The sequence below is a fragment of the Barbatula barbatula genome, assembly GCF_947034865.1.
Source record: "Barbatula barbatula genome assembly, chromosome: 14".
Taxonomy (NCBI): domain Eukaryota; kingdom Metazoa; phylum Chordata; class Actinopteri; order Cypriniformes; family Nemacheilidae; genus Barbatula; species Barbatula barbatula.
The window spans coordinates 5,799,001-5,824,482 of NC_136777.1; the positions used below are offsets into that span (position 1 = coordinate 5,799,001).

The following is a 25,482-nucleotide window of genomic DNA, read 5'->3' on the forward strand; positions in this document are numbered from 1 at the left end:
ATTAATATGTTAGTTTATGGAGGTTAAACACCTATGAAAAAAAACTATGCAATAAAACAGCCAAGGCCTCTCATGCATCACTGGGTGCAAGTCTAACTGATGAGCTATAAGTGGTTTATAGGGAAAGCGCACAGAAACACCCGCCCAGCAAATACGAGCTAAGAGATAAATAATGAGTGTTAATATTAATAAAGCTAATGATGCTTGACATATCTAGGCTAACACGGCTCCCTTAGCACAGAGGATTGGGAAGCTCTGTGGATGCGGAGGTGAGCAGAGGGGAGGACTTAGGGTTCGGGTGGGAGAGAAAGGAAAGCTGCGGTTAATTAGCAGTGACAGATCCACGGTTGGTCCAGCATTAGTTCAGACAGCTGCAGGCTGCTGCCAGTTTCCACCCTCGTTCTTCCTCCATGTTCATCAAGGGCCATTCCGGATCCTTTTCCCCGTCCACTCAGGTGTTCATTTTCTTATTGTATATGCAAGAATAAGGCACTTAATAGGGTGAGGAGAAAGTAAGATCACAACCTCGAGTCAGTGCACCTATTGTACACACTTTATAGATCACAAATCACACAACATTTCTCTATTTGTGGAAACACAATGGCTTCTTGTTCTGCGGCGAAGGCTTCCCACATTCTGCTAAATGGAGCTGGTGTGGCGGACATGCAAAACGCAACAAAGCGATTCAAAGACAGCTCAAGTTTGAACTGTTGCAATAACACCTCTGTTTCCAGAACGGGGGTGTAGTCAGCATACCCCTGCGGTACGCTACTGATGGTTTGGTGTGCCGAGTCCATCATTCTATTCATTGTGTATTAAGGCTTCTATTTCATATAATTAGTTTACTATAGTTACAATGATCTAATGAGGAGACTCCCATACCAATTTTCGTATTGCCCCATAATTGTCTTACTCACATACTGATACTGTACTACATTAAGTTCCACTTTAGTTGCTTATTACAACAGGTTTACTTTTACTTCTCCTTTACTATACAGCACATGGGCGGAACGACAGAAATGTGACAAAGTATGAAAGTAAGCACACATATCAGAACAAAAGCTCGAAGTTGCGCCCTCCCATTGTTGCTTAACGCAGCTGACAGCACGAGCGTACGTACACTGTCGCGTCGCGTCGCGTCGCTCTCCTGATGTCCCTAGTACGTACACACTTCCTGGTCCAAAGTTGTGTGTACTCAAATCAAAATCAATTGAGCATGAAGTCGGATGGTAAACTAACTCTCATTAGAGGAATTGCACCTCAACGGATACACAGGCACACTTCTCTAAACTGAGGGACTGAGGGAAGTTCAATATATTGTCAATTGTCTGTCGGTATCGACGCTTCGCTAACATGATACGAACAGCTGAACATCATCCACGCAACGGATCAATTTCTAACCAGAAACTACTGAAGGATGACATTAGTGTGAAAAATGAATATCACAGAAAGGAAAAGGTTTGTCGCATTTAACGTTTTTTAAACGAATGTTAAATTATTTGTGGTGTTTTATTTACGGACAACGCTATGTCGTTTTACAACGTATTCGAGGTTTTAATTTACCGTAAAGTTAGCTGTGGGGAATATGATTCGTTTCAGCGAGTCGGTTCGTTTGGACCGTCTGTTAAATGTATAAATTAAAAAGAATAATTCACTGATTCGTTCAGTTTCACTTCAGGCTGCAGGCACAATCGGGGCACCGTGTAGGTGTGTACCCAGAAATCTTTGCGCGGGTAGGTTACCTGTACGAAAATAGCTACTGAATGCTAACCAAAGTTTCATTCAAGTAGGCTGCTAAATATCGCGGTAAACACGAAAAAATACCATGAGTTACCTCGTTTTAGTATGGTAAGACAACTATAACTGTGGTTCCTATAAAACAAAGTGCGGTGTTGGAAAAGTAGCCTAATAGCTATACAATTTACACGCATTTAAATGTTATTTTTATAATGTAAATGTGGGTGTTTTAGTTTTATTAAGCTTTATATAAAACTAAACTAGTATTAAATGTTTTGGTTTGTAGTACAGTATAAGGCTGTTACCCCAAATATGATTTTTGTCAACATCTGATGTTGTAGGTGCATACTAATGGAAAGAGAAATGGATTTCATCGGTCTTGGGATAGGGGTGAAGACTCATTCGAGGAGGCCCCTATGTATGTTGCTGTCCTGACATACATGGGGTTTGGCATCGTCACCCTATTTGGCTATTTCAGGGACTTCCTAAGAGCTATTGGGCTTGAGAAGTGCAACCAGGCACAGGAGAGAGAACAGCAAAAGGTATGTGTCATTTGTGGGGTTTTGATAGTATTATCTTATGTAAACCATTTCTGCTCAATTGGTGGAACCTAGAACTATAAATGTACCTCAAGTTTTGTGTAAGATATTCAGCGTTAAATACTTTGTATTTAAACCACAAAAAGTTATTGAAAAATATGAAAAACACTGATGATATTCTGTAAGTCCCAAAGCGTTGTCAGCATGTGAGAATGTTTTTACTTTCAAATCATTTGTACAAAGCTTACAAACGAGTTAACTCATCAAGTGTATTTCATTTATACTATGGAAAATCTCCATGGTATGTGTGAGGTAATACTGATGAGGCCAATACGCAAATTAACCTCAAAGGAGAGTGAGTTCATTGTCTCCGTTCACAGGCTGTCCTTTGAGAATATTGCCTTCAAAATAGATGCTTTTATTTTCTTAATCAAGACAATTTATGAAACGTAAGCTTTATGAATGAATCTCACCATTTCGCAGACTTAAATGCTGAAATGTGACCACATTTGGGGCTTTTCCGCTCCGTTGTTTCCTGCTTTATTGCACTGTTAGTATGAATGACCGCGGTACTGTGTAAATCTTATGAGCTAGCTTTAATGTGTGAGCTGCTTCAACTAGAAATAACTTGGATGTGAGTTTGAATCAGATCTCACTGCGTAGTAATGCTGATACAGCATCATTTTTTTTCCCATTAATAACCAATGAAAATAAATATATGAACCGGAAAAGGAATAGTCTTCGGTCAGCACTGCACATTTCACTCTCTGGTCCTCGATAAGGCCTGCGCACTTCATTAGCATTTAACAGCAAAATTTACATGTGGCCCCAAATGAATGCGTCATTTCTGGTCCTCCTGGTTTCTTCATTGTAGTATTTGTGAGAACACTAGCAGAGCTTTAATTTGTGTGCTCACTGTGTGGTTCGTAATAAATGAGAACATAAAAAGCAGTAGAGCCAATGGGAACGTTATATTGTGTTTGAGCACTCATTCCATATCTTGGTCTCTCAAAAAGATTCTTTTAATGCAACTATAAAGCTGGGAAGAGATCAAATGTGTATTTTTAAGAGACAGTCAAGATTATGCAAACTTGTAAAAGTCACATGGCAGTTTGTGTACTACAGTGTAGTTATTTTCTACAGTTCTACCTATATTATGAAATATAATTTGGAGCAGTTGAAAGTTTATTAAGCAACATAATGAGAAGTTTGCTTAGCCTCTCCTTTAGTCTTTGGCAGAGTTTACTTCAAGACACTGAAGTAGTCTGTCTGTGGTTATATCTGCATCTAAATGTTTAAATGTATTCAAACAGGATGCTGGATTATTTTTTAGATGTTTAATGTTCATTTCTTTTATTTCAGGACTTTGTTCCTTTGTATCAAGATTTTGAAAACTTTTACACCCGCAACCTATACATGAGAGTGAGGGACAACTGGAACCGGCCCATATGCACTTTACCTGGTCCGGTTTTTGACCTCATGGAAAGAGTCACCGATGATTACAACTGGACCTTCAGGTAGATTTTCAAGCAGTTATGACCTTGTTGAATAGACCTAGAGAGAAGTGCTGTTGTCTCCAACAGGTTTATCAACTTGGTTAATCACAAAGGCTTCCCGGCTTCACCCGAATAACCACATTTACCATAAGTTTTACTGATAAACAGCATAGCTGTGTTACAAAAAAGAGTTTCTTTAATTTCTTTAAATAACATGAGAAATGGGTAGAACAAAATGATTGTTTCTTACATCAGCCTCTCTCCCTGTTAATTCTCTTCTCTTCCTGTTATTCACTCAGTTGCTCTTATATTATACTAATTGATTCAGTTCCAACCTTGAACAATGAGTAACTATGTACACAATAAGCTTGTCTAGAGGAATCAATATTAATAACGCTTTGCCCTGTGTTACTATTCTGAAAGGTTAACAGGCAAAACGATTGATAACGTCATCAACATGGGCTCTTACAACTATCTGGGTTTTGCTGAGAACAACGTGGACTTCCTGAAAACGGTAGCGGAGAAGACTGTGCAGTATGGCGTGGGTGTCTGCAGCACAAGACAGGAACTTGGTGAGCCAAAACGGGTCATTCATATTTCCAAGCATGTGTGCTCTTCTGGACGTATGGCATTTGTGCTTGCTTAAGAACTAACATAGTATGCCGTTTTGCAACTCAAACGACTACCTGTCACCTGACAAAAGTATTTTTTGCATTTGCCACCTGACCTGCTTTGAGCAGCGTTGATAGGATTCCTCCTTTATAAAAACATGTGACATGTATTTTTTTCCTTGGTGGTTTATTAAAAAGGGCAGACTTTTACTTGTTTTGCGAGTTGATGATTGACTGGATTGTTTCACATCTCTCCTTAAAGGACTATTAAACATATTATGGTTAGTCAAATGGTCTTCAATGATGTTCTGCTGGCTGCCCTGCAATATTTTTCTGTAATGCAGTTTTTGCAGGTATGGCGTAGTTTGTTAAAAGCTGGACTAAAGAAAATAATAGTATTTTCTATTGTATCATGTCAGGGCTTTCACAGTCAACATGGAATTTAAAAGTAGATCTGAAAGTTTTAGAAATGTGTTAAATGTTAGGGAATGGAGATGTTTACAGTGTTTATAATTCACTGTTTTTGTTTTGCACTGATTAGATCTAAAATATTTTATGGGATTGATGGAACTCTTTGTTAAAGGTGTGGAAAGTCTGTGTAGACTGAAGTAGAGCTGTCAAGTGGCAGTTTGAAATACTTTGGTGTGACCAGCGGTGTGCGATCTGGTTATTCTGGTTTGTTGCATCTGTGGCATTCTTTAGCTGCCTGATGACTGTTACCTCCTCACACGCACACACCTTTTTGATCTGATATCAGAAATCAGAAAATTCATACAAAATCTTGGGTTTACAAACAGGTCTAAACCTTAACCAAATACCTTCACAGAAAAAGACGGTCAGCCATGTAGATATTTTCTATAAATGTGTGAAGTTCTTTTGCATAATCTGTTCATTTAAACAATATTTTTAGTTTGTATACTGTATATATTATTTTGGATATATTTCTGTGGGCACTCAGTGGTGTGAACATAACAAATAACCCCATGATTCCTCATTAAGACCAAGTTAGGAATTTACACCATTGATTGTGTGATTTATTTACAAGATCTGTCTTTGTGGTATGTTACCGTAGGAAATTCTACAAAAAGTATGGCAAGAGTTGACTGGCATGTGCGTAGTGGCACAGCTTAAAATTGTATATTGTGCAAATTCATAATGACCCTAATTCATGGAAAGACAGATGAAAGTGGCTTAAGTTATTGCACATGGCACAGTGCTATACCCGTGTGAATAGCACCTGTTAAACTGCAGGCTGCTTGTAAACAAGTTGCTTGTTTTTTTAATGCTGAAAGTAAAAAATGATCACAAAAATGACTCTTCTGATTTGCATTTGCACTTTTGCTGATTCAAGAACTGCCATTAAAAATGCAAAATAGAGCTTGACATGGTGTTTTACTGACGCCCAGGAGAAGTAGGGTAATGGGTTTTTAACTAACATAACTGAACAGAAAGGTTTTGTTCGCACTGCGAGATCAATACTCTCGGTATTAGTTTCTGGTGGCAGGTATAAAGAGGGTTTCGTCAATCATTTACGGAATATTTCAGCCTATAGGAGTGTCCCTGTATCCCTGGAATTCATCATGCAAATGTTATCTGTCTCCAAGCAGGATTTAAATGTCCAAAGAGACAATCAGGTTTGGTATTGCATGTATGTCAGAGGGTGAAATCAGCAACTCAAAAGTGACACTTAAGAAAAGAAGAGTCCACAACGTAATGGGCCATTTGTGACAAATTCATTGTCAGAAGAGCTGACATGTTTCACCATGGTGATGTAATCGGAGGAAATTGTTGTTTGCGAATGACTGTTCCCTATGCAACAAAATTAAATGACAAAGAAATCAGAGATATTTTTTAATTAATTTAGACATTTAACCAACAAAAATATTGTTTCTTTTTAAGTTTTGAATTACACCATTCATGACACCGATGCTGGTGGAATTGACCAGGATTCAAAACAGGTTAAGCTCCAACATCCCTCTGTTGGTACAACCAAACAAAACATGTTTACACAGTAATGTACTCGTGTTGTTTCAAAGGAATATTCCTTCAGAAAAATGTTAGTGACTGACAGAATTAGTTTTTTCTTTCACTATATGCAAAAAGGAGAAACAGTCTTCTCTGCCATGGATGATGAATTCATGCTGTATTCAGTGGAAGCAATCATGCAGGTTTAGGATGACATATGATAAGACAAAAAATATACTAGTAAACCATTCCCTCTTAAATAAATCTGAGCTTGGTAAAAAAATTTTGTGGTGGGATTACATTTCTGGTTTAATGCATTATCAATATTCATGACAATAGCTAAAAATAACTTTGCACAGACAGGGGTAGTAAGTAGTTTTATCACGCCAGTCTCATGTTAAAACCTAATTATTTTGTAACCTTTTATTGTAAGTCTAATTCTGACTTCATGACTTGTGTTTACAAACTGAGCGGGAAGTCAGGATCTTTTCTGGGGTAATATAGGTTAAAGGGGGGATGCAACGGTGTTTCGTGCATTCTGACTTATTTACAATGTTAAACATGCTGACCTGACTTGCCTAACATGGTCAACTTGTCAAACAACGACTTGGAAGTATGACGTAGTATTTCTGTGCTTGATACACCCCCCAGAACTTTAAGTCTGGTTCTCGGTTTCGTAACAGGGATCCTATTACTTTTATTGGGTAATTCTCCCGGAAAAGCAGGGCAAGGCGTGAGAGAGAGCCGCCCCACGTGCCAACCGACAAGCAAGACACGCTTGATAACAAGTTTGGCTAAACTGAGCTGCAGCTCCTTACTCTTGCGATACTGAAGTTTAGATATGTCTGTTAGTTGATGGCATTTTAGTGATGGATGTAATATTAGCGGTGGATATAACGTTGGATTTGTAGATCATTCGAATCTGACAGATGGAGCAGTCCCAGCGATAAAAGACGTTGTGGCGAGCATGGCGGGACGAGAGCCGTGAGGGAGAGATGCGAGACCGGTGCACACACAGCGATGTTTGTATCACTCACGTGCTCGGCCTCGCGCCTTTCCCTCACTGCTCTCGTCCCACCCTCTTCGCAACAGACGTGTATAATGTAAACAACACAAACTTGTAGTGAATCAATAGTTATATAGGGATAATACGAAAATGTTGGCTATTGTGTGCTTGTGTTTAAGTTCCTCCCCCCGCACACCCCGAGGACGTCTTATTTTTCTGAAAATAATTGTTCAGCTGTATATATCTTTATATATGTGATTTAACCAAATACTCTCTGAAGATACGAAGTACGCAATACTACTCTATAGGTACTCAAGATTAATTTGAGATTGGCAGAAACTGCATGTGTGATGACAGCTTTAACATTTACCAAAGCTGAAATAAAACAATTCCCACTGTTTCGTTTACTGACAGAGCTTTCAGTTTTCAAATTTTAATATGATGTCTTAAAATCAATTAAAGTGTTTCATTGGAGTTTCTGATCCACTCCAGCCAAGTGAAGGAGATCTGTCTCTCATTTCTCACTTCATCAGACTTCTATAAGACCCCAGTTAGAAGTCAAGCCCTTGTGGGTCTCTTTTGTTTCACAAGCCTCCCTGATAACACACTTGACTTGCACTGTAGATGCCCCTGTAGGGATTCAATCGGACAGAACGGAGGACTAGGAATAATCACCTGGTGTTCTGTAGCATGTTCTGAGGTGTCATGTATAGAAAGAGGCACGTTCTCTTGGCCCATGTATATTCACTGCTGTTTATTACTTGGTCTGGTTTTACTGCTTAAACATTGCCTTTAAAGGCAATTGGGTGAGCAAGGACATAAATAGCGGGTGTGGCAATTGAATATTAAATTAAATTAATAAATACATTTCAAGTAGAAGATTTGTGTTTGACTTGCAAACTTGACTTTGTAAACGTCTTCCACTTGTCATTCTGGTTCAAATTCCTGTCCAACATCCTGTGGGGTGTGACCAATTCAATTCAAAATTTCAGCACTTGAATTACTAATGAATCGATTAATAAATTCTCACTTTTGCTGTTGTTTGGACATGATAACCTCTAACATTAATGGCTGTTTATTTAGATATTTAAATATTGACACAACCTCGCTTTGGTTATTAACACTAACACATTCAAGATTTATAGTGCGTATCTATGACCCGTTTATTTACTGTATCTGCATTCGACCTATCAAGCAGAGGTTATTCTTTTGGTTCATCCATCACTTTTTTATGACCCACTCTCACATGTTGCATTTTGTTTATGTATCAACGTTTTTGTATTTATATTTTGACAGTACTGCATGTCTGTCTGTCTTTAATCCCTGAAGGCACCTACCGTGAGTGATTAATAACCTTTACCCAACATGTTCTGACAGATCTAATTTATTTCCTCTATGCTCCCGCTGTCCGGGAAACTACGAGGTAGGAAAGCTGAAAGAGCCATGCAGGAAGGAAATTCTAAACTAATTTCCTCCACAACCGTGGAAGGGCTAATGTGACTGGGATAGACTGTGGTCTAATGAATTCTTAAAGCGCTACTCTGTAGAGCTGTTGTTTCGGCTGCTTTGCCGATGGGGTTTCTCTTCTATGGCCTTTGTGGCATTCAGCTATCCCAAAGACTTTATCTTAAAGGTGTATGAAATATAGCAGCATCTAGCGGTGAGGTAGCGGATTAAAACCAACGGCTTGCTCACCTCTCCCTTTCGAAGCACGACGGCAGCTGACATGGCTAAGATGTTGTCACGTTTTCGCTTCTTTGCCGAAGGAGATAATGTATTTACGAAACTTGTAGATTCTAATAGTTATATATATATATACGTATATATATACGAACATATATTATATTGCATTTCTGTCAAAAGATACTGTCAAACTTCCCGTTTGGCAATAACCAGATTGGAGTTATTTTGGCTCTGTTTAAGCCATTTCTTAACTGATCTGATCATAAGTGGTCAGGTGATAAAGATTACAGATAATACCAATAGTACAATGTGTCTTGAATGTATCTAATTTGTGATCTTTGATTTTGCGATTACACACTACGTACGTCAATGGGTCACTCCACGCATTGTTTCAGATATACTTCAAAATTGTGTTCGTACTTAAAATTCTCACTTGTGTGTAGTTGAGTATGTGAACTATGCAGTGTCACAGATCGTCCCTAGGACATACACATAATGTTTATATCAGGCACATAGAACATTTCCAGATCTTCTGTTTATTTTCTTTCTTGTTTATGTTTTTATGTATTATAGCCAACCTCACTGTTCATGCGACACTGGAGCGACTTGTGGCGGAGTTCTTGGGAGTGGAGTCTGCCATGGCTTTCGGAATGGGATTTGCCACCAATTCCATGAACATACCCGCGCTAGTGGGAAAGGTTAGCGTTTAAACATGAATCCCTGTCTGTGTTTTTACACCTGTCTGTTATTTCTTACGTATTTCTGTAAAAGTCAGCACAGAAGTGTGCTATAATGTATTATTTCTGGCTGCCTTCCATTAATTGCTGCAATAAACATAAATAATCCAGTGAACCAACACACAGGAAGACCCCTCATTGAAAGCAATCTCGAACAGTAAAATAGTTGAGAAATGACAGTGATTGTTTAGGGTATGTCAGTTGGGTGTGTTTATATGGGGTGTTAGGGAGGGGTGTTTGTCCTCAAGAAAACCGCCCTGAATTTAGATAATGTAGCCTTAAAGCTATTTCTTAACTATTTCTTCAGGTTTAAGAATTTCCTAGCTAAATGCAAAGTGACGGCAGTTGTTCTTATTAGATCAGGTCATGCATACCCAAGGCCAAGATCTTCAACTATTGGTACATCATCGTCAATCCTGCCCATCCAGTTTAAATCACAAGGTCTTCCCTTACTCTGAGATAGTTATTCTCTAAGCCTGTTATTGACAGACAAGAGGCGCTTCTACAATCAAAGTAGAAGAGAACTGCAGTTTGCAATTGCGTGACAGTAGCGCAGATTTTTACAATAGCTTGTTTTTAGCTGTTCAGACAGACCAACGGTTTAAAAACAGTCAAGAACGTATTTTGCATGGCCTGTGGTTACTGTCAAGTAAAGCATCAATTGTAGAAACATAACTCGAGTAGGTGGACTTCTTTTTATTTGAGACTCTCAAAATGTCAATATTTTACTATAAAATAATAATGCAACATTGGTGAATTCCTGCTTCGTGCCCAGAGTCACACGGTAACGCTTGTCTGTCTGTTTCCAGGGCTGTCTCATTCTGAGCGATGAGCTAAATCACACCTCCCTCATCCTGGGAGCCAGGTTGTCGGGGGCAACCATTCGGGTCTTCAAACACAACAGTAAGTACATACATAACATGAGTTTGCCGCAGGGTGGAAGTACAGGGGTAGTTATACTGTGTCTGTAATTTGTTAAGCAAATAAACACCAGGTCAGATTACAGTTGGATGGAGTATGTAACCACACAACTGTACTTTCATTGTGTCGTTTGTTAATATTGTCATCTATTTCAAAGTTTGCAAACTAACTTTGATTCAGTAAGGCGTATTTGTCGTATTTATTCGTTTTTATAATAGCTGTGCTTTAATGAGTCTATGATGGTTAATGGTATTCTTGTGTAGCTACTGAAGAACCGGTGTTCATCTTTCTCCAGAGGACAGATGAAAGTACATGATGCGTAAGCCACAGAAGCTTAAATGTATTCAGAAAGCACGGCCTAAGATTTGGTCTCAGCAAACTTTGGAGTCACCAGGTTCAACTGTATGACGCTTATTTGCCAGTTGCACAACTGGGAAGGAAGTTCAATGATTTTTTTAATAAACCTGTCTTTAACTAACTGTTGGGACCTTTACCAATAACTGCCAAAGATTGGCAACCTCGCACCAGCATGACTGGCTGCACTATTCAGGTGTGTTTGAACTTTGAACTCATGAAATTGGAATGTTCTACCTGGAAGAGTGCAATAAAACAGAAAATCACTACTCTGAGTTAATGATAAACATTTATGTTTTGGCAAACAATATGCATGAATGAGTCAAAGTTCCTATGTTGTGTGTCAATAAAACTTGTTTAGTGATCATTTTCAGACAGGTGTGCAAAACACACTAAACGATCCCCTTTGTGAGGTTGCAGAGCAAACGCTAGTATCAAGTTTGAAGTTTATTTGTTCAGGCATTCTACGAGTTCAAATGTATGTATATACATGTATTTGCGTAAGTGTAGATGCTCATTGTAACCGGTGGACATTTTATATGTGTTGGTATGTGTGCGAAGTAAAGTGCAAATACTGACCGTAAACAACATAGGATTTTGAAGTTTCATTCAAAAGCTTTTACACCTCATTGTTTTGAGAAATGATCATTTCCATTTTGTTCATGAAGCTTTTTACAGTGACTGGGTGGGCGCTCTACTGCACACTGAATAGTTTGTTGTTACAAACCAAATTCATATGGCTCGAACTTCCGTTTTATTTATAACCAAGCTAGATTTTTCGTCTTTAAAGTGACAACATAAGACACACGTTTGGTTAAGCCGAGCAGAGTTTAGACACAAACAATTTTTTTCATTCTGAATTGAAACCAGCATGCCATTGTTTTTTGGTTATTTGGTCTTGACCTGAAAGCTTTGGCTGATCGTTGTTTAGGGGAGTCTAGTATTTCATGGTTGCATAAAAGAACCGGCTCGGTTGATGGGATAGCAGATAAAGATTTTAGCTGAAAGCAGGCCGCGTCCACCCTGGCCTTGACTGGCCTACATATGTCCACCTGTTAGAAATGAGGCCACTATTATGGGAAACAATATGGAACACTCTTTTTTGGAAGGACTTTTATTTTTAGAGACACCAAATAGTCAGGAAGTTATTTAGGCTTACAAAGAGAGAAGCAAACCTGCATTTTATGTGGGATCACCTTTACTCCTGAAGCTGCCCACTAGATCACGACTCCAAAAAAAGTTTTACTATCTGTTTTTATATAACAATATACTGTTTAGACTTCAACATATGTTTTTTTGAACACTTGCACGCTTTGCATTTTTCTAATTGCTGGTCAAGATATGACTTCGGGGCTCAAGATTAACGCTTGTTCAGGATAAGTGAATGTTTTGTAATGGCAAGTGAGAGAGAATTTTACTTGCCAGACCGGACAAGTTGCTTGAAAAAAATAGCAATAACAGTTCTAGGAAAAAATCAGTCTGTGCTGAGAATAATAAGAATAGGTGCATTAGACAGAGCTGCGTGTTTGTGTGAATTTGTATTGAAAAAACAATAACAGTGCTACGAAAAAATCTGTATGTGCTAAGAATAATAAGAATAGGCGCATAAGACAGAGCTGCGTTTGTGTGTGAATTGCTTTAAAACACAAAAACAGTGCTAGGAAAAAAATCGATCTGTGCTAAGAATAATAGGAACAGGTGCATTAGACAGAGCTGCGTGTTTGTGTGAATTGCGTTTATCGTGGTTGTGCTTGTTTGTATGTGACATTAATCAATGGCGCAGTGCATTGAGTCCTTATAACTAGATGCGGACGTGGAATCCTCTAATTCAAATCTGTCATCTGGCTGTTCTGCATGTCGGAGTGAATGAGGTGCACAGAATAACATACTGCACGAGTGATGGTCGAGGATTTGTCGGAGTCTGCGTTGTAGGAGGATATGCACGTGAACTTAATCTCCAGAGTTCCTCTGCGAGTTTATATTACGTTCCTTTTTGCTGTTTGACTACATCTATCTTCAAGCACTCACTAAAACTCTACCGTCTTGCCGACGACCCGTCAAAATAAACTTGAAACTCAGACGAAAAGATATTGTAGTATTTACTTAAGGAAATTGTAGTACCCTTGTAGTCAATTGATAAACTGTAAACACTATAGTATACTATAGTAAGGTTAAAAAATCTAGGAATTTTGCTGCAGTTTACTATCGTTATTTATATGGCCCTAATTTATCCACTGTAATTAACATTATTGTAATTTGTCAGTTACTTGCCTATTCAAGTGATGAACACTTGCATATTTTTTAATGATGACAACAGACGTTTCATACTTGTTTTACAACTGTTTGGCCTCTGTAGTGCAAAAAAACTAATAATAATTACTGCTAGCCTTTGTTCTATAGCAATCATGGAGAGTATTAACACATTTGATGGCCGCAGCAGACATGAGGTAATACGCTTAAAAACAAACTTAACCAATCATGACTCGAAACAATTATATTAATACTTGAAATTACATTTTGTATCTTCTGACAAGTAATGTTTGTACTCGGACAAGTGAATGACAAATGTGCTTGTCTGAAGGACAGCCACGTAACAAAGCTTAATGTCCAGCCCTGGACTTTATTGGCATGTCTCTTAAGATGTCAGAAGAATTTATTTTACTATAATGAAAGAATGTAGATGTTAAGCTTACTGCAAAATCAGATGCAGTTTAATGCTACCATCTGTTGGCCAGTTTAAGCATTGACAGCTGTTAACATTGGTGTTTCTCTGTCTGCCCCCCATTATTGCATATTTTAGTTTGCATCCAAAACTGACGACAGTCGCATTGCTGTCTAGATAGTTTGTGAATTATTAGTCCGTTTTTATGAAGGAATCTAATGGGAAAACAGGTTTAAGACCAGCTTCTATTCAAGTCAAAAGACTCAATGTACTAATTTCACGTTTAAACGTATTACACTGTATTTAAAAATGATTATCTAAAACAAATAAATAAATAAAATTCATGGTTTGTCAAATAATTAACTGATAGTTTTTCTAAAAACATTTTAAAATGTATTTTACATATTTTGTTGTGTATTAAATATGTATTCAATTGATGTGTTTTGTCTTCCCAGACATGCAAAGTCTTGAAAAGATGCTGAAGGAGGCGGTTTGTTCGGGACAGCCTCGTACCCATCGCTCCTGGAAGAAGATCCTCATAATGGTGGAGGGCATTTACAGGTCAGAGAACAATTCTTGAGCCCACGTTTGTGAATCTTTACAATTATATTCGATGTTCATTTAATCTGCTACAACAAATAATAACAAAGTAAACAAATACATAAAAATGCTGCGCATAGAGAACCTGTTAATGCAGTATTGTTGCTAATAATGTTAATGAGTATGTAAGCCTTTGGATTTTATACCTGGGGGCTCCTGTTTTGTATTCAGTAAAGTCTCATGTGATTGATGACAGATACCAATCTTGGTTGAGCAGTCAATTTTAGAAAGAATAATAGTGACGTGGAACGTCATTTGTTTGAGTACTGGCTGCACGATCATTTATTTATTAAGGTCAAAGTCTTCAGTCATGCTTTTTCTGTGACCTTTTCTAGCCTCGTGAGTATTGATAACCTTTTTGGTTATCATTTATTGCATAAATCTGTGCCATGAAGAAAACACTATGAAGTATATGAACCTAGAAGGTAACCCTTTGTATAGTCAAGATTACATTGCCTGATTCTAAATGATTAATTAAATAGCATCTTTATGTGTGACCCTGGATGACAAAATCAGTCTTTTCGGTCAATTTTCAGAAGTTGAGATTTTTACATCTCCTGAAAGCTGAATAAACAAACTTTCTTTTGATGTATGGTTTGTAAGGATAGGACAATATCAAAAAATTACAAAATATCTTCATGAAACATGAGCTTTACTTAATTTCCTAGTGATTTCTGGCATAAAAGAAAAATCTATTATTTTGACCCATACAATGTATTTTTGTAAACATTTTACTAAAAATGTTCCTGTGTTTCTTAAGAAACCCGTTTTTTGTGATCCAGGGTCACAAATGTGTTTTCCTGAAATGGCTATAGATCATTTTTGGAGATATTTCAAAAGTGCTGTAAGCCATTTCAGCCATGTGTTATTCCAGAAAGGAGTTGATAGTTATTAGAATTTAACATTTGAACGGTTAAAGATTAACCCTATTTTAATAGTTTTGTTTGCATATTAACATGTCATGAAACATTCTGACTTCTAACATTTTTATGAACACATCCTAACATCTGTTCGTCTGTGTTTCTTTCAGTATGGAAGGTTCTTTGATCCGTCTTCCAGAGATCTTGGCACTGAAGAAAAAGTATAAGGCTTATCTTTACCTAGATGAGGCCCACAGCATCGGGGCAGTGGGGCACACAGGCCGCGGAGTTACAGAACATTTTGGTGTTGATCCAAAAGAAATTGACGTTCTGATGGGCACCTTCACTAAGAGCTTCGGGGCTGTTGGCGGGTACATAGCGGGCAAAAAGGTGAGGATCGTGTAATACTTCCCTGTCTGTGTCCTGCTTAAAAAGCACTTTTACTGAGCTCCAGACCCGCCCGAGATTTACATAAAATTATCCCTCTGTGCTAAATTCGAAAGACTGGTTTTCTTAACTGTGTAGCAAAAATATTTTTTTTATTAAACGATTTAAGCACAAATGTGTAGGGAAGTCATGTTTCTATTTAGTAAATAAAAAATATCTTCCCGTTTAATATACCGAAACAGTTAGGGGCAACCAGAACCAGAGTCGGTGCTATGTTTTTTCGACAATGGCAGCCAGTCATAAAGACAGTTGTTTGGTGGCAACGGGACAAAAACGACATGCTTAACCTTTTTTCAAAGCACACACATGGTCTCATTTCTTCATGTAATGCCACATGTTTCCCAAATGTCACTCACGCTACCTCACACTGCCTCTCTAATCTCATTACTCCATTAATACAGACCACTTCACTTCATAACCACATCACGGACATGGCAGTTGATTATAAAAGACTGAAAATGAAAGACGACAGGTTTTTTGAATTACACATGGCTCTCTGCACATGTTGTGTGATATTAGGTTTTTAATAAGGTGAGAGTGTTGGCTGATAGCGAGCTCTGTTTTATGAATATGTTTTCGTTCGATGCCTCACAACATCCAACTCGCTTGAAAAAATATCTTTCAAATAAGAAAGATAATCTTAACTTATAAATACCTCATTATCTTATTTTATTATTTGTTTGTTAACATTTATTAAATTAAGTTTTGTCTATTGTATTCAGATGTATCTTACAAAAGCAGCTTTTGATCTGTGTTGTTGTGTGCAAAAATCTCCAAATCCTGTCCCTAAGTCGACTCTTAAGTCTCACAAAAGCACATGCAGCAGATGTGCCATTACAGGCAGTGTTACGGCTATTTTCTTAATATGTTCGCCTCATGAAAGTACGTAATGAACACGCTTCCGACGGGCACGGGCCGTAAATAGTCTGTGGATCTTTTTGATCGTACTTGCGTCTGAAGGAACTTCTTTTTTTGAATTCCTGAAGGTTTACTGTTTTCCTGTCAAAAGGTACACAAAAACAGTAGAGTAAAACATATGCTCTCAGCAGCTATGAGGATATTGTACACAAGCGCAGTGGGAGGTACGCAAAGAGAACCGCTAGGTGCCCCCAGCCAGGCCTCCGCTTCACAGATGTGGGTGGATTTCGGACACGTTCTCTTAACTGACTTATCTTACGCCTTTTCCACAAAGCTCCCAGGACCTAAAGCGCTGCAAATCTTGAGCTTTAAATGGAAGCAGATGTTTTGTTTGGAGTCCTTTCCCCAAAAAGCCCCCTCGCCCCCATCCTCAAAGTAGAGGACACATCTGGAAGCAGAGGCCCGTTACAGCACAAGCTGCGTCTCCTCCCCACACCCCTCCGCAGTGGATGCAGATGTCAGAGGACAGAGATTAAAAGTTGGATACTGGTTTTTGCTCAGCCGCCCTGTAATGGATGTTGATTGGACCAGGGCAAAATCTGCAAAACCTCTGTTTTGTACGAAATGTTTCGCCTTGTTAAATGTACGTTTTGATAGACTTTAGGCTGGGTGCTAGTTTAGTTGTTAGAATCAGTGAGCGGTCAGGTGTCTGTTGTGTGGTTTCATCTCCCTCTAGTGGTATAATTATGTAATGGACATGTCATGGAGAGCTAAAACCGTTAAATGGATAGTTTACTCAAAGATACAAATTCAAAATGACATTCAAAAAACACACAAAAATATATTTTAAGAAATTTCTCATTGTGTCCATACAACAGAAGTCAATGTTGTTTGGTTATCAGTGTTCTTTAAAATATTTTCTTTTGTGTTCTGCAGAAGAAAGTAAGTCATACAGGTCTGAAATTACATGAGGTTTAATAAAAGATGAAATATTTTTTTTTAGTAAACCATCCCTTACTATTCTGTTTATGGTGCTTCAGCATTGTTTTTTAAAAGTGTCTGTTTCATATTAATTTACATGGCAAAAAGGATAAAAAATACATTTTATCAAGTCCTTGTGAATTTATTTAAAATATAGGGTAACAATCTTGAGAACCCCCCTCTATTTTAAAGTATTGAGCCTGGGCTGATGGACCCCCATATTAAATAAACAATGAAATAATAGTTATTGATGGATGTTTTTTGTGTTTGTGCAGGAGCTGGTGGATTACTTGCGAAGTCATTCTCACAGTGCAATCTACGCTACAGCCATGTCGCCACCTGTTGTTGAACAGATCACCAGGGCCTTGAAATGCATCATGGGAGCTGATGGCACAACAGAAGGTTAGGAACGCAGACATCAAAAGGATTGTCCATCCTTTATCATAAACACTTAAGGTTTTACCACATAATCAAATCTTATTTTTAAAGAAAATTTTGTACCGAGGTATATGATGGTATTTTTATTTAGTTGCCTATTTGCAGAGGTTCTGAATCTTGTTGCTAGTTCTGAACTATCCCTTATTTATTTACCAATTTCACAATGGAGGATTTAAATGATAAAGCTTTTGTTTCTGACAACATCCAGTGACTTTTGTTATGGATATAAACTGTTGCATTAGATCATATAAAATCTTATATTATGCTTATGTAATGATAAACTCAAATCCATGTGCTACAGTGATTTTACAACACATTGCTTTTTGTCATGCTCTGATCAGACCTTTCTAATGGTAAAGTCACGGTATTACATAGCCAACAGTGGCTTATTGCATTATTCCAATGACTCAAGACAGTAAATTTTGCGTTCTTTTCCTGAGCACTTCTCCTGAAACATAAGGAACCAGATAAGAACATCACTTTGATTTAATCAGCACGTAAATGCACTCTGCAACAGCGTATAACTCATGGAAAACAGATTTCAATAAAGTACAGAGAAAGACATAAAGGTCCTCCAGACCTTTAGTCATGGGAAGGTCACATATTTCCAGGTATTAGGAGTCAGCAGAATGGCACCAGATGTTGTGTGGGTTTTCCCAAGATGCCTTCTGGTTTTGATGTGTGTTAATCCAAAAATATTTTTAACACAAGATTTGTTTTAGTTATGCTGCTTTTGATGCAATAATCGACAAGTTCAGTTCATTAAGAGGGGTGGAACTAAATAAACTAAACATTCATGGAAATGCAATCACCAGTAGCCACTAAAAGCATAAAAACGTGAATTATTCCTAACTAATGTTCCAGTGCAGAGGTCACCAACCAACTAACTATTTCTAAGGAAATGTATGATGAAAAAAATAGCTTCTGTTGGATAAGTAGGGGCACATTGTGAGATTTATATCTGACTCAACGGGTGTCATTACTGGGACAATGTACGTTATTGTAGGTTGAGTCACACTTTGTTTTGAGAGCTCACAGTGCTCCACCAATTCCCAAGGCAATGTTGGATTTACTACACAATACTCAGAAAAGAATCTACCCCATCTAAACTTTAACCACATCCATGACAAATTATTTGGTTCGAGCTTCACCTGCCGTATGTAGCGCCGGCCAGCGTTCAGTGCTTTTGAACCGTTTCTAATTAAATGAAGTTTAACAGGGGTTGTGTTCAGCTCAAGGCATTTGTGCTGAGCTTTACAGCACACCTCTTCTTCAAATACCTGCCAGTTGGCTTACAGGTAATTATATGCAAACATTCTGTTGTTTTCCTAAACCTCAAGACATGACGCCAGACTTTGAGACAGATCTGGCCTTGCCCCCAGTGCAGCATGATTCACACACCATTAAAACACAGGAGGAACGATTCAAAGGTATTTAATTGAGATTAAACATGGAAAAGTAAAGTATGCTGCTGAAGAGATTGACACTTCTTGAATGATTTTAGCTGTTTGAATGTGAGAGCCTTACCAGATAACATGACCCGATGGCCTCATGCGTATCTGAGACGATGCTTTTTTGGTTACCCCACGTCCCCAAAAATGTGCCAAATCCACTGTATCCTATTTACAAGCCAAGAGTCTCCTGGCATAGAAAGAAATGTGTCTACTATTTAGCCTGACAAAACAAAACCAGCTGGTACTGCTGAGTTTCGAGGTCCGATTCACATTTTGCGTCTTTTCCCTGCGTAAATTCGTTATTTTAAATGCACTACATCAAGATGGAAAAAGTGCCGCGCGCACATCGTAAAACTTCAATATTGAATATTATTGTATATTTAGAGCATATCTATATTATTTAAGTGCATTCATTAAATGTTTACTGATACAAAATAAAAAAATAAACCATTTTATACATGTTCCACATATCTTATAACATTGTGGCACAATTGGCAAATCCTAAAAATGTATAGAAATTTGTCAATATGTAAAAAAAGGGGGTTCTATTTAGTGTCTTACTGGTAAAAAGTGCTTGTTACTGTTTTCTTGGTTTGTTACCATGTTTTTAGTTAGTTTTATGAATGGGTCTGCTCTGTCTAACATAACTACTTAATGGTCTTAATGAGGGGCTATTAAAAGGCTGATCCTGGGATTTGAACAGCAGATTAGATGATGTAATTTCCTCTTTACTCATTTGGGCCTCTTTCCTAAATTTAACCATTAGAGACTATCATCATAGTGTAGAAAAGAGAGCATATATTCTACAGGAAACTATTTTTCATTTTAAACAAATCTGTTTAAAACATAAACTAAAATATTTGGATTTGGTAGACACTTTAATTGAAAGCGACTTGCATTGTATCTGAGTATGTGCAATCCCCTGGGTTCGAGCCCATGACGTTGGAGTTGCTAACGCCAAGCTCTAACCACTGAGCCACAGGAAAGAAAAATACTTGTAATCTTAAGGTTCAAGTGTTTTTTAGAAAATTAAAAGGTTTCGGATGCTAAGGAGGATGTTTTGTGCGAGCAGTAACTGCTGGTGGTATGGCTTTATGCTACAATTGCTTGGCTGTTTTCCCAGTGTCTTCAATTATATTTGGAAAAACAACTATGCGACAAACAGTGAAAATAAAATAACAAAATGGACTGATGTTTGTGTCAGCTGTTTTAGGGACAAGTTTGTTGACATATTTGTTCTATGGTTTGCTGGCTCTGCTTGACATGGTCTGTTTAACGTTTGTTGCTTCCGCGAGGGGGGCACAGAGTCTCAAAATGCTACAAATGACTGTAGAATTTCTGTGAAGCTGACAACAACACATTTTGTTAAAACAGTAGCCTACATATACAGTAGTCTACTGTTTTTTTTTGCAATGTAAGATAAATTGGGAAGAAAGCTTTTGGCGAAAAAAGTACAATTAGTCTTTGCAAATGTAAAACAACAGATTACAATTGATCTCCCCTTTTGCTCACTTGAACATTGAACATGACAGACAGTATAAAATTGCATGACCACTCAAATGATGTTTTATTGCTTTAAAAACTGGTGACCTGTATGTATGCCATATATCCTAATGTTTTTATTTCCTTTATTTCTAAGATGTAATAATATGCTTATACCTTTTATCTTGGTACATCTACTGTTACCGACACTTTCATAACCTGCAACGCTCTGATCCAGAAGGGGAAAAATATCCTTCAAGTTCAGTCCCAATGCAGAGGCCCTTTCAGATTATTTGCACTTCCCCTTTCGGCCTACGGTTGCTCCGTTGTAAATCATGACCTTTACTTTATTGTAGGCTCCCATTTTATGACTCTCCTTTTCCAATAAAAGCTAACAAATTCTTCTCGATGACATCTCTATCTGCGTCTCCCCCGCAGGCCAACGTAGAGTTCGGCAGCTGGCTGAGAACACGCGATACTTCAGATCTCGGCTTAAGGAGATGGGCTTCATCATTTACGGCAACCAGCACTCTCCCGTGGTACCGCTGCTACTGTATCTGCCGGGGAAAGTTGGGTAAGCAGATTGCTAGCGTTATTAAAGCTTCTTTCCTGTATCTCACAGGTTCAATTCCTAGGGGATGCACATGCTAATAAATGAAAAAGATGTACACATATGTATTTTGCTGTGTAATCCGATTATAAAAATCTTAAAAAGTGCCAGTGTAGCAACGGCATCTCTCAGCATTCATTTACCCAAAACCCGTTTAGTGTGTTTTAAAAACCCAAGCTTAGATCTGTGGGCCAAAGACAAAGTTTCTTTGTAAGCTTTGTTCACGTTTGTGTGTCTTTGTGAAGGACAGTTTCCACAGTCTGGACACGATAGTAATCCCCCTTTAAACTTGTGAACCTGGCCACATCTCGGACTGCCAATAAAACCACAATGCCAGTCTTACATAGGGCTACAAAGGTGATGGCATTGAATGCCATGTGGAAAACACGCCGACCGCTTAAGGACTCCCCTACAAAAGCCGCAGTCATCTCTCCACTGGTCACTCCAAAGGCCACGCTACCTTTTCAACAGGACATTGGAATGCGGCCATCTTGGATGCTCGGGTTGATCCATGAATCAGCGGTGAAGAAAAAACAAGAGAGGCAGAAAGAAAACATGACATGCGAGAGGCTCATCACCGCACAGGCGTTTTCAGACTCCTCCAAAGATAACAGCTTCCTGGCACGGCAACAAAGACCACGGCAGCTGTGAAGCCTTTTAAATCCAGCTTTCACTCTCCGCCCGCCGCTCTGTTCTCTTGTTGCTGTCTTCTCGGCTGACAGCGCAGAGGTCTTCTCTTCGTCGTCTCGCTCTCAATCCTTTCCTCCTCTATTATACCTTTGCCTGTCTCTCCCTGTCAATGATCTTTTTTTTCTCTGTCTTTTTGGCTAATGCAAATGACAGTCCAGCTGTGCAGTTTAGGATGAATTCCCTTCACTCAGAGGGTGAGGGAAAGGTAACAGACAGCAGAATCTCGACAGTTTTACCCCGCAAAATGTTTTTACTCTGAGCTCCAGAACGGTTTAGGACAGCAGGCAATGACTGATCTCCTGCACGGTGGTATCTGATCACGGTCTGTTTGTTCTGTCTGTTGAGAAGAATGACACGTTAAAAGTGTTGACAACTTTTGGAAACTTGAAAGCTGTTTTGCTAGAGATTGATTAGAAGGTTTAACAGGGATTAAAATGATTTGTGTATTACTGCTTTTTTTTGGTTGTATTGAGTTAGAAATGAATCGAGAATACCTTTCAAAGACCTTCAAATTCCAAATTTAGTCTTAAGAATTTCACATAAGAATTATCATGCACAAAACAGGACATTAGAAACAACATTATATGAATCTGTTTTGAATATGCGTATATTTCATTATATTTGAATTTTTTTGGATGATCTATTGACCGAAATGCAATATAATATGCATAACTATGTCTTCAGAGGTGTATAAAGACCTCACATAATGAAGCGATATACTTTTATTACTTTAAAATGAGCCGTTTCTATTTATATACACCGCAGGTACCCTTACATGGAATTCACCATGTTGTTTCTACAGTATACCAAAACGGACATACAGCTCTTCAGAGCACGTTTCATAAATACATAATTTCCTTCGACAAAGAATTAAAACAAAAAAAAAATTAATTTAATGAATTTGGAAGACGCCTTTATCCAAAGTGACTTACATTGCATGATCTTTTACATTTGTTCCGAGCACGTGCAATCCCTGGGAAAAAAGCAGCGATCTTCTGCGTCACCCGCCATAGTGTTTAAAAGGGGAGGAGTGGGGTGAACCGTTGGTTGCAATTCACAACCTCACTGCTAGGTGCCGCTAGATTTAATTCACTGGGGCTTTAATGGGTTTTTAATTTATACGTCGTCCCAGAATTCTGTAATTTACCCAAAACTAACTGTCATTACAGGGCATTCTCACGGGCCATGTTGGACAGAAAGATTGGTGTTGTAGTCGTAGGTTTCCCAGCTACACCCATTACAGAGGCCAGGGCTCGTTTCTGTTTGTCTGCCGCCCACACCAGAGAAATGCTTGACAAGGTAATAGACTACAACCTGTTGCTTCCAAAAGCATAATTCCTGGGAAATAAAAATCTTTGACTCTTTTCACTGATCTGTATAGATGTACATTGAACAACATTCTTTAAACTCTGTCTCCTTCTAGGTTCTCCAGAGTCTTGATGAACTTGGAGACAGCATTAGATTGAAATTCTCTCGTCGCAGATGTCCTGTTCGGCCAGAGGTGCACAATGAAACCGACTTTGAACTGGACAGCTGATCATTGACTGAAAGCATTTGCTCACTCGCTGCTTCAGTACCCTCAGTGAGAATGAGTTTTGAGAGTTTAAAGTGCCTTACTGTTCCACCCAAAACGGTTCTTCTTTTCCCTAAAATGTGTTCAGTGTTCGTATTCGCCGGACAGACAGATGACGTTATGCTTTTTTTAGCACGCACAACTCCCGGCTTGGTCGCCGTTTTGAATCCCACTCCGAGTGGGTCAAGTGAAACTGGTTACAATTACACATTTTACATGTATATATTGTAAAATTGAATTTAATTGCTTTTTTAACTGCTCTTTTGCATATTTGTGAAGTTAAATGGTAAATTATATTTTCTCAAGGGATGGTGGTAATAAGGAGGGATCGTGACGGTTGTGTTTGCAGAACGTTTATCAAAAGCTGCTCTAAATATATGGAACAATTAACTTGCTTAACACTGACCTACATCAGAAGTCTAGCAGCAGATAAGAAAAACCTTGAAGTGGCACTATTTTTTTATCCAGCTGCTAAGATGGACTGATGAAAGACTTTGCTGGTTTATCCAGAAGTTCATTGATTGAAAGACATTGGACCAAACGTCTGAGATCCACTCACACTCGCAGTCATTTAACATTGTGGTATTGCATCTTTCAAATCCCAATGGGCTCACAGGCATTTATTTGAATTTCATGTGCATGAACTACTGATTCCCAAATAAATCACCAGTAACAATTATGAATGTTTAAAACTAATGTTTGTTTTGAAAGTTTTGTGTATTTGTGTTAGCGCATTTGGCACCATTTGCAGGATAATCATTTTGTGTTTTTACTTTGTGGTCATTTTTTCACGATTGATGATGAAATTGACAAGAAAAACTATTTTCATTGACACTATTTAAAGCGGAATGAGTGTGTCTTTAAGGGATAGTTCACCCAAAAATGAAGAAATTAAGATCATTACGTGTACATTTCAAACCTGTATGACTTGCTTTCATCTCCAGGTCACAAAAGAAGAGATATTTTTTTAGGAATGTTGGTATCCGAACAAGGGTGGTACCCGTTAACTTCTATTGTCCAAACACAAAACCATTGCTATTCAATGGTCATTCTTTTGTGTAGAAGACAAGAGGGTGAGTAAATCATGATAGTCGAAGTTTCATTTTTGGATGTACTATCCCCTAAGCGACCACCGAGCAATCACTTCGGATCAGAAAACCAGACTTTACTGGAAAGCAAGTCATAGCACCCAAGACATTTTAGCATTGTGGACATTTTGCAGGTATGAGCCAACACCACTTTGATCACGCTTTTCTACACTTTAAAATGGTTTCTATAGAATCCATATCACATGACTAAATCTAGTAAAACCCTCCGAATTAAATTTGCTGCACAATTTGTTCCAAGTATGAAAAGTGGTGTCTGCACACGTTCTACCAAACTACCATCTTTACTTTGAATAAGCAAAAGAAAGAAACATACAATAATTGTCACTTTTGAAAGAGACCCAAAAGCTCTTTCTGAAGCTGGGGATATACATGCCAGCTATTTTGCACGGGGGCCAATATTCACCTTAACCTAGCAATTAGTATAGAGATGCACATTCCGCAGATGTGGGGTAATGACTTGATTAATGCAGGGGGGATAAAGACCGATAGTAAACGCTGCAGACAGATGAGCTCTAGTCTGCACTTGTAGCACTAGTGTTTGAAGCAATGTTTGTTATTTCAAGAATACCAACACCATAGTGATGAAGATTTCCCATGACTGAGGAACTTAAGCTGTGTGTCATTTTAGGCATGCCCTCGAGCTAATAAAAGAAAGTTTATTATAATTCT

General features: G+C 38.3%; 1 protein-coding gene across 2 annotated transcripts; it reads left to right on the plus strand.

Moving 5' to 3' along the window:
- Positions 1-1,084: 1,084 nt before the first annotated feature.
- sptlc3 (serine palmitoyltransferase, long chain base subunit 3) lies at positions 1,085-25,482 on the plus strand. Of its 2 annotated transcripts, none has more exons than XM_079472914.1 (12): positions 1,085-1,458; positions 2,079-2,279; positions 3,639-3,793; positions 4,196-4,344; positions 9,611-9,735; positions 10,584-10,677; positions 14,167-14,272; positions 15,342-15,561; positions 17,733-17,859; positions 21,270-21,405; positions 23,301-23,430; positions 23,555-25,482. In XM_079472914.1, the coding sequence occupies exons 1-12, from the start codon at positions 1,354-1,356 to the stop codon at positions 23,666-23,668; spliced, it is 1,662 nt and encodes a 553-aa protein (XP_079329040.1). In that variant the 5' UTR covers positions 1,085-1,353; the 3' UTR covers positions 23,669-25,482. The 2 variants fall into 2 exon arrangements, with proteins under 2 accessions (XP_079329040.1, XP_079329041.1); XM_079472915.1 differs by lacking the exon at positions 1,085-1,458 and adding an exon at positions 1,666-1,848 and having other exon boundaries at positions 23,555-24,410.

Coding starts and splice junctions, on each gene's coding strand:
- sptlc3 (XM_079472914.1), top strand. CDS start 1,354: ATGATACGAACAGCTGAACATCATCCACGCAACGGATCAATTTCTAAC. Junction 3,794..4,195: donor GATTACAACTGGACCTTCAG/GTAGATTTTCAA, acceptor CTATTCTGAAAG/GTTAACAGGCAAAACGATTG. Junction 21,406..23,300: donor TATCTGCCGGGGAAAGTTGG/GTAAGCAGATTG, acceptor CTGTCATTACAG/GGCATTCTCACGGGCCATGT.